Here is a 9,945-nt window from a genome sequence, read left to right as displayed (position 1 = left end):
AGAATTCAATCCAGGATACACGGATCCAATATTTTGCGCCCTACGTAAAGCAGGTCTCTCACAAGCATCCCATTACATCTCAAATGGACAATGGATCTCAATAGGAGAGTTGATGAGACCGGAAGGACCATTCCACTTAGATTTTTGGAGAGCCTTACAGCTTAACCACTTCCTTAAGAAGCTACCCCCTCCTGGAAATTTTGATAGAGCCTTGACTACATATGAGATATATAGCTCAGGAGAGGGGGATCTCCCTCACACACTGTCAGCAACATATCAACTATTGATTATACCATCAGAAAACTACCAAATACCCACCCTCAGGTCTTGGGAGAGAGATATACAGTGTAGTTTTACATCAAAGCAAAAACAAAATATACTCTACTTTTCATTTAAATCCTCCATATGCCCAAAAATCAGGAAACCAATTACAAAATAGTAACTAGATGGTACAACACCCCAGACAAATTGCGGAAATTTTTCCCATCTTCCTCAGGAACCTGCTGGAGATGCAGTAAGGAACAGGGTACGATTCTCCATATCTTTTGGACGTGTCGGAGGCTGGAGCAGTTCTGGAAGTCCATACAGTTGATAATACAGAAATTTACGGAACGCCATATTGTGGCGGACCCTGGTTTCTTCTTGCTTCATGCCTCTACCTTGTCCAGAAAGACTTATAAAAAATCTCTGATCAGACATCTCCTAGATGCAGCCAAGGCGTGCATCCCCCTGTTGTGGAAGACCACCAGACCTCCTACTCTGGGTATGTGGTTAAAAAAGGTAGAGGATATAAGGAAGATGGAGGATCTTATTCTCACAGACCGTAACCAAACCGAGCTATACACTAAGACCTGGTCGCAATGGCTTATATTCATATTCTCCACAAAAAAGGCCTGCTGGCAAGCCCATGAGTGAAGCAGTAGGTGGAAACCTACTGATAACAGCTTCCCTGTGGACATATATATATATTAAGCAATGGATGGATACAGCCGCCTCTGTGTTCCCCCCCCCCCCCCCCCACACACACACACACACACACACCTGTGCTTTACACCTTCCCTCACCACTATTTTAACCTCTCAATTCTCTGCCTTCTCTCTTTCTCTCTTATTTCCACTATTATTCTTCTACAACTACTCCTTTATTTCTTTTTATTTCTTATTAAGGAAAAAAAGAAAATGGCGGGAGGAATGGGGATACCCAATCCTTTTTTAGACCCAAATCAAGGGTGAATTAAGCGTACAAACTGCAATAATTTATATATATGACCCTGAAACGGGAAACCACACTGTCATGATTTCTGTGTATGTTGCTGTAAGAGGCTGCGTCCTCGAACCTGTTTATGTTTCTATTGTCATTGCGGGCCCTTGCCCTTCCTGCTTCTGAATAAACTTATATTTGAAAAAAAAAAAGAATGAAATCGAATTCCAATAGAAAAGATTCGAAAAGAATAGAAAATAAGAATAGCATGCAAAAACAATAGAACAGAATAGAAAAAAATATAATATATTCTATTCTAATCTTTTCTATTCAAATTCTAACTCATTCTGTACCAAATTCCAATTCCGTAAGATGTTTTTTATATATATATATATATATATTTTCCTATTCTGTTCTATTGTTTTTTCTATTCTAGTCTTTTCTATTAGAATTCGATTTTATTCTATTTCTATATAACCATTTTCCGAAATTCGAATTTCGTATAGAATGAATTTGCATTCAAATAGAAAAGATTAGAAATGATTGTAATGATTCTGTTTGGAATGACTCTACTTGCTTTGTAATCTTTTTCTAAAGATTTGATGGAATAAAGCAACAAATTTTTAAGTGCAGCAACCTTTGGAACTTATATATATATATTATTCTATTGTTTTTCTAGTCTACTCTTTTCTATTATTTTCTTCTATTCTAATTCGATTTTCGAAATTAGAATTTCTGAAAATGGTTTTATATATATATATATATATATATATATATATATATATATATATATATATATATATATATATATATATATAATCATTTTCCGAAATTCAAATTTCGTATAGAATGATTTTGAATTTGAATAGAAAAGATTAGAATAGAATACAAAATAATAAAAAAGAATAGAATAGAAAAACAATAGAACAGAATAGAATAAAATACAATATATGTTTTTCTAGTTTATTCTTTTCTATTATTTTCTTTTCTATTCTAATCTTTTCTATTCAAATTCAAATTCATTCTATACGAAATTCGATCTTCAGAAGCCATGTTCCGAAATTCGAATTTCGTATAGAATGAATTTGAATTTGAATAGAAAAGACTATTAAAGAATAGAAAATAATAGAAAAGAAAAGCATAGAAAAACAATAAAACAGAGTAAAATAAAATATTATATATATGTATTCTATTGCTTTATGATTTTATATTCTATTTTATTGTATTTTTTAGAAAATCGATTTCTATTGTTTTCAAATTCGATTCAAATTTATTTTCGAATTCGATTATGTTTTCGGATTCGATTCGAATATGTTTTCGACTTCGAATCGAATATGTTTTCGAATTTGAATATGTTTTCGAATTCAATTCGAATTCGTTCGCTTTTTTCGGATTCGTTTAAATTCATCACTTTTGTAATTCGGAAATTCGGATGCATCCGAATTTCCGAATAATGAAAAATTTGTCCGACTTTCGATTCGGAGCGAAACTAAATGCACATGTCTAGTAAACGAGAGAATCACTGACATGATGTCAGCTGGCCCTTTTGTGGCAGGGTTAAAATGCAGTGGAAATGTTTTTTTTTGGAATTAAGTTCTTTTTCATGGCAAAGAGGGACTTTGCAATTAATTGCAATTCATCTGATCACTCTTCATAAAATTCTGGAGTATATGCAAATTGCCATCATAAAAACTGAGGCAGCAGACTTTGTGAAAATTAATATTTGTGTCATTATCTAAAATTTTGGCCATGGCTGTAGTGGCAGGAAACAATGTAGGCAGCTTGGTTAGGCTGCAAATTTAGAAGGAGAGACGAGCCAGGTTTTATTTAAGAGGGAGAGATGAGGTGGATTTTATTTTGAAATACAATTTAGAATGTGTTAATTGAGAGACAATAGCCAAAATAATTTTGGAGGGACATGATAGAACTAGAGCACTGGAACAGACTGCAAACTTTGAGACACAATGCACAATGAGACACAATGTAAGATGTGCGGGGCCACTCGGTGACGTAAACGGTTGACCCTGCCCCCCCTCTGACACCACGTGACGTCAGAGGAAGGCGGGGTTGCCTGTTTATGTCACAGAGTGGCCCCGCCCTCAGCTTTATAACAGCTGTCACTGAGAAGAAGCGTCACTCGGCGGGAGCCTCCCATTAATTTTTTCGGCTCATCGGCAGCGTGAGATGGATTTACATTGCGGGACATTTTTATTTTTTTTATCTTTTAATAAAGGACTTGTCCCAAAGTGTCTCCTGTCTTTTTTACTATCTTTGATTTTTTTTTGTTGAATGGTAGGGGTACAATGTACCCGTTACCAATTCACATGGGGGGGCGGGATCTGGGGGTCCCCTTGTTAAAGGGAGCTTCCAGATTCCGATATGCCCCCTGCCCGCATACCCCCTCAACCACCGGGCAAGGGTTGTGGGGATAAGGCCCTTGTCCCCATAATGGGGACAAGGTGCTTTGGGGGCTACTCCAAAGCACCCTCCCCATGTTGAGGGCATGTGGCCTGGTACGGTTCAGGAGGTTGTGTGCTCAGATAAGGGTCATTTTTTTTAAATTTGGCGCAGGGCTCCCCCTAATATCCATACCAGACCTGAAGGGCCTGTTATGGATTTTGGGGGGACTCCAACGCGATTTTTTAAAAAAATTTTCGTTAGTGGTTCCCCTTAATGTTCATACCAGACCCAAAGGGCCTGGTAATAGACTGGGGGGACCCATGTCGTTTTTTTCAATGAGTTTTATCTATATTGCCAAGACCCAACAATTCATTACAGCCGCGATCAGTTTTAAATTACTTTTTTCCTTTAGAAATGTAATTTTGCTGTGGTATTGTTCTAAACATGGGAAAACTGCGCCAATTTACAGGCATACTATAAACACCCCCCAGGCACGATATTTAAAGGAATATTTAATTTTTATTGTTTCACTTTAAGCATTATTAAAATCACTGCTCCCGAAAAAACAGCCATTTTAAAAACTTTTTTTTGCATTGATACACGTTCCCTGGGGCAGGACCTGTGTCCCCAAACACTTTTTATGACAATAACTTGCATATAAGCCTAAAATGAGCACTTTTGATTTTTCGTGTTCGTGTTCCATGGACTCCAACGGTGTTCGCGCGTTCGTCCAAACTTTTTGCCTGTTCGCATGTTCTGGTGCGAACCAAACCGGGGGGTGTTCGGCTCATCCTTAGTTCATAACAGCACCACAACAAAATGACATTTCTAAAGGAAAAAATGTAATTTAAAACTGCTCACGGCTTTAATGTATTGTCGGATCCCGGCAATATAGATGAAAATCATTGAAAAAAACGTTGTGAGTTCCCCCCCCAGTCCATTACCAGGCTCTTTGGGAAAAGGGGGGACGAGAGAGTGCCCCCCCCTGAACTGTACAAGGCCACATGCCCTCAACATGGGGAGGGTGCTCTGGGGTCCCTCTCAAAACACCTTGCTCCCATGTTGATGGGGACAAGGGCCTCATCCCCACAACCCTTGCCCAGTGGTTGTGGGGGTCTGCAGGCGGGGGGGCTTATCAGAATCTGGAAGCCCCCCTGATCCCGCCCCCCTCCACCTATGTGAATGGGTCTCGGGTACATTGTACCCCTACCCATTCACCAAAAAAGTGTCAAAAAAGTAAAAATAATAAAAAGTATACCACGCTAAATGCTAAAAAATTACATACAGGTAATAGATATAGGTGATACACTGGTAACAATTAATAAAATTAATAAAACAGTCCCCAGTGAAAAAAAAAGTGCTTGTGCTAGTAGAACAGTATCCAGTGCTGTGACTTGAATAATAGATGGATGATTCCGTGCTTCTTAAGTGCTTAAAATACTGTTCCACTAACACGAGCACCTTTTTTTTCACTGGGGACTGTTTTATTAATTTTATTAATTGTTACCAGTGTATCCCCTCTATCTATTACCTGTATGTAATTTTTTTAGCATTTAGCGCGGTATACTTTTTATCATTTATTAATTGTTCACACCAATTTCACACTGCAGCTGCTTTAATTATGTGGTAAAGCAATTCATTTTCTTTATCCATATTAACACATACTTACTTTCATCCTTTGGCGCTTTGGTTCATTTTCATAAAAAAGTAAAAATGACAGGAGACAGTTTTGGACAATTCCTTTATTAAAAAATAAAAAAATAAAGTGTCCCACGATGTAAATCCATCTTTAATCACAGCGCCGAGGGATCGAAAAAAAAAATGGAAAAACTCTGCCTCCACGGGAATCATGTTATGTCAGAGAGGGGTGGGGTCCCCCGTTTACATCACCGGGTGGCCCCGCCCTCAGCTATAAAACAGCTGTCATCGCGAAAAGGCTGCAGTCGGCGGGACGCCTCCCATGGAGGCAGAATTTTTCCTTTTTTCTTCTTGGGACCGTCGGACGCCGTGATTGAAGATTGATGGACATCGCGGGACACTTTTTTTTTTTTAAATAAAGGAATTGTCCAAAACTGTCTCCTATCATTTTTCCTTTTTCACACTTTTTTGGTGAATGGGTAGGGGCACAATGTACCTGATACCCATTCACATAGGGGGGTTCGGGATAAGACCCTTGTCCCCATCAACATGGGGACAAGGTGTTTTAGGGGGGACCCCAAAGCACCCTCCCCATGTTGAGGGCATGTGGCCTGGTACAGTTTGGGGGGGCGCTCTCTCGTCCTCCCTGCCAGGTTGCGTACTCGGATAAGTGTCTGGTATGGATTTTGGGGGGACCCCATGCCATTTTTTTTTACATTTTGGTGCAGGGTTCCCCTTTATATCCATACCAGACCCAAAGGGCCTGGGGGGTAATGGACTGGGGGGGGGACTCACGCTGTTTTTTTCAATGATTTTTATGTATATTGCCGGGATCCGGCAATACATTACAGCCGCAAGCAGTTTTAAATTACATTTTTTCCTTTAGAAATTTAATTTTGCTGCTTATTACACTATGTACGGCTGCTATGTAAGCAGCCTTACATAGCGTGGGGCATGGACCCACTGAGCCATGATAGGCCAAAGGCACCCTGCCTTTGGCCAATCATGGCTCTCACAGCAGAGCGTTCTGTGATTGGCCAAAGCATGCAGGTCAGGTGCATGCTTTGGCCAATCAGCAGCCGTCAATGCACTGCGATCTCGAAGTGCATTATGTGGCCTTCCGTGGGTGCTCGAATTTCACAAGAACGCCCCATAATGTTCTAAATCTGGCGAACACCTGATGTTTGAGTCGAACTTACGTTTGACACGAACATCAGGCTCATTCCTAATGGTGAGCAAGCTCCAGCCAGAAGTCCACAGGGTTCTCACTTCTCATAATAATCACATCAGCCCTAGACCCAAAATGGTTTGTAGGTCTGGCTTAGCAAGAGTCATGTCAAACCTCTACAGAGAGACCATTACTTCTCCACAGAGAGAAAAAGTCCCACTCTGCTGCTTGCAGCCAATACAGGTTTTCTATTCAGGATGTAGTTACATAATCACACATAGGTTGGACTTGATGGACTTTTTGATGGTATCTTTTTTCAACCTCACCTACTATGTAACTATGTAACTATGTAGTTGCTTTTGAAAGAAAACAAACTGTAATGCCGCATACACACGATCGGACTTTCTGCCAGCAAAACCGTGGATTTTTTTCCGCAGGATGTTGGCTCAAACTTGTCTTGCATACACACAGTCACACAAATGTTGGCCCAAAATTCCGAACGTGAGAACGCGGTGACATACAAAACGTACAACGAGCCGAGAAAAAGAAAGTTCTAACGGGCTTGTGTACACATGATCGGAATTTTGACAACAAAGTGAAGTTGGCGGAAAATTTGAGAGCCTGCTCTCAAACATTTGTGGCCAGAAATTCCGACAGCAAATGTTCGATGGAGCATACACACGGTCGGACTTTCCGACAACAAGCTCACATCGAACATTTCCCATCGGAAAGTCTGACCGTGTGTACGCGGCATAAGACTTTGTCCACCTTTGGTTTTGATGCACCAGGAATGTATTTAGCTGATTTAAACAGAAAATTCAACAGGACTTTCAATGACGTTCATGCTCACTCTAACTTGAATCTCTTTTTTATTTTTGCATAGAGTTCTGGGATTCCAAAACATCAAGGCAAGCTTAACACTTTATTTCACGGCAAGCTCCTTGCTTCTTCAAAGCAACATGATTCAGCTCACCTTTGCTAGCAACAACATTGGCATTTACATTCACTTGACTTTTATATCCTTGATCATTGTTTGCCTCTGTTTCTTCTTGTGCTTCATTGTGGTGGTGCTCAGCATCTTCTTCACCAGTCCACATCTACAGGAGGATGCTCGTTATATCTTCTTTGTCTACATGCTTGTGAATGACACGTTTTTTCTCCTGTCTGGTTTCACTTTGATGCTAGGTGCAGTATATTTTCTGTACTTCCCAGTACCAGTTTGCTTCATTTTGAACACAGTTTCATTCTTGACTTTTCGAGTGACCCCAGCCACTCTGGCAGCCATGGCTTTAGAAAAATACATAGCCATATGTCATCCATTACGACACAAGGACCTATGCACCCCGCAAAGAGCTAATGTGGCTTTTATCCTCATATGTACGGCACTGATATTTCCAAATGCTGCTGACTTAGGTTTTATGGCTTTGTCATTTAGAACTACATTTAATACTTCTATCTTATGTAGAAAGGAAAACCTGTTTGTGAATTCATTTCAATATGTTTTAAGGTCCCTTAGTCTTGCATTGTGTTTTGTTTTGGTGGCCATTATCATATTATTCACATACATCAAGATCACGATGGTTGCTCATAGAGTTAGCTCGCAGTCTTCCTGTACCTCCAAAGCCAGGAAAACCATCTTGCTCCACACCTTTCAGCTATTGCTATGCACAATGTCTTTATTGTCGACATTCATTGATGCTTTGCCTGCCAGTCAAGCCATGTTTTTGCCTTCATTCAACTTCTTTGTGTTCAGCTGCGCACCAAGGTTCCTCAGTCCAATCATCTATGGGATCCGGGATGAATGTTTGAGGGAGCGTATTAAGAAGTCTTTAACAAGACATCTTAAAAACTAGATGATAATGAGACGTGGGTAAAATTGTAAGCTTGTCTTGATTTGGACTTAATATTCTATATAAAACAGACAGGCTCATCCATAAAATGGTACAAAGAGCAATGCAGATATGAAAAAAGATCTGTCCCTTGGTTTTCATGACCTTGACTTAAGCTGCAATGGTTCTTTTCATCCTTTCTCGCTCCTGGCTCCTCCCGTTCATCGGGTGCCCCCATGAAGAGCCGCTTTCCATGGTGTCAACCATGCAGGCTTGCTCCCGAGTCCCGCTGCTGTGTCCACTGACACAGATCATGGCACTCAATGGACCCCCCTCTCTCCCGTGCCTCCAGATTTGATTGATAGCAGAGGGAGCCAATCGTTGCTATCAATCTGTCCAGTGAGGAGATAGACAATGGCTGGATCTGCTAGGCTCGTGCATATCGCTGGATCAGATCAGGATCAGCATACTTACCAACTGTCCCAAATTTCCTGGGACATTCCTGGGATTTAGACCTTTGTCCTGCTTTTAACGTTTACCGGGAAATGTCCTGGGAAATCCGTGTTTTCCCATGGTTTGGCCGCTGCCCGCCAGAGCTGTCTGGGGGGCTGCCAATAGAAGTTGAGCTGCCGCCGCCCCCGCCCCGTGGCCTGCTGCCTGTCTGTTGTGGGAAAGGCCACAGGGCGGTAGTTGGCGGCAGCTCAGTTTCTTTTGGCAGCCACCCAGCCAGCTCCGCCTCTTGTTTGTTCCCTGCCTCGGCGAGTGACCTGTTACTTCTGGTCTTCTGTCTTATGTAAGGAGGGACTCCGCTGGGGACACCTGATGTAAGGGGGACTCTGCTGGGGACACCTGATGTAAGGGGGACTTCTCTGGGGACACCTGATGTAAGGGGGATTCCTGATGTAAGGGGGACTCCGCTGGGGACACCTAATGTAAGGGGGACTCCGCTGGGGACCCCTGATGTAAGGGGGACTCCGCTGGGGACACCTGATGTAAGGAAGGATTCTGCTGGGGGCGCCTGATGTACGGGGGACTCCACTGGGGACACCTGATATAAGGGAGACTCTGCTGGAGACACCTGATGTAAGGGGGGCTCCGCTGGGGGCACCTGCTGTAAGGGGGATTATGCTGGGGGCACCTGCTGTAAGGGGGGACTCCGCTGGGGACACCTGATGTAAGGAGGGACTCCGCTGGGGACACTTGATGTAAGGAGGGAGTCCACTGGGTACACCTGATGTAAAGGGGACTCTACTGGGAACACCAGATGTAAGGAGGGACTCCGCTGGGGACACCTGATGTAAGTAGAGACTCTGCTGGGAATGCCTGGTGTAAGGAAGGACTCTGCTGGGGACACCTAATTAATGCGAGACTCTGCTGGGAATGCCTGGTGTAAGGAGGGACTCTGCTGGGGACACCTGATGGCATCTGGTGGCAGGTGATGTGGCAAGTGACACGCTCAGGGCTCCCACTGATTCTGCATTATGGTGAGTTGAATTATTTCACTTTATATTACAATGTAATAATAGAAATAATGTGCTTCAATCATCCTGACACCATATCAACCATGGTGCCGGGATGATTGAAGCGCTAACACCAGACATCAGTATCTTTATCTGCTGATTGTTAAACTTTCTGAAATACACATATTTCTATTGTGGTGTAGGATCTGGGCCTGCTGTCCCTCCATCCCTCTTTCTTTCCTTCCTTCTC

The 9,945-nt window shown here is 42.0% G+C and overlaps 1 protein-coding gene across 1 annotated transcript; it reads left to right on the top strand.

The window, feature by feature from the left end:
* The first annotated feature begins 7,344 nt into the window (after positions 1 to 7,344).
* Positions 7,345 to 8,259, top strand: LOC141129739 (odorant receptor 131-2-like). The gene has a single exon (XM_073617827.1). It carries the CDS (start codon positions 7,366 to 7,368, stop codon positions 8,257 to 8,259), a length of 894 nt encoding a protein of 297 aa, XP_073473928.1. The 5' UTR covers positions 7,345 to 7,365.
* The last annotated feature ends 1,686 nt before the right edge of the window (positions 8,260 to 9,945 follow it).

This window comes from Aquarana catesbeiana, linkage group LG02 (assembly GCF_042186555.1).
Source record: "Aquarana catesbeiana isolate 2022-GZ linkage group LG02, ASM4218655v1, whole genome shotgun sequence".
NCBI lineage: Eukaryota > Metazoa > Chordata > Amphibia > Anura > Ranidae > Aquarana > Aquarana catesbeiana.
The sequence above is the reverse complement of the archived record's forward strand: the minus strand, read 5'-3'. Positions and strand labels throughout refer to the sequence as shown.

Coding starts and splice junctions, on each gene's coding strand:
- LOC141129739 (XM_073617827.1), top strand. CDS start 7,366: ATGATTCAGCTCACCTTTGCTAGCAACAACATTGGCATTTACATTCAC.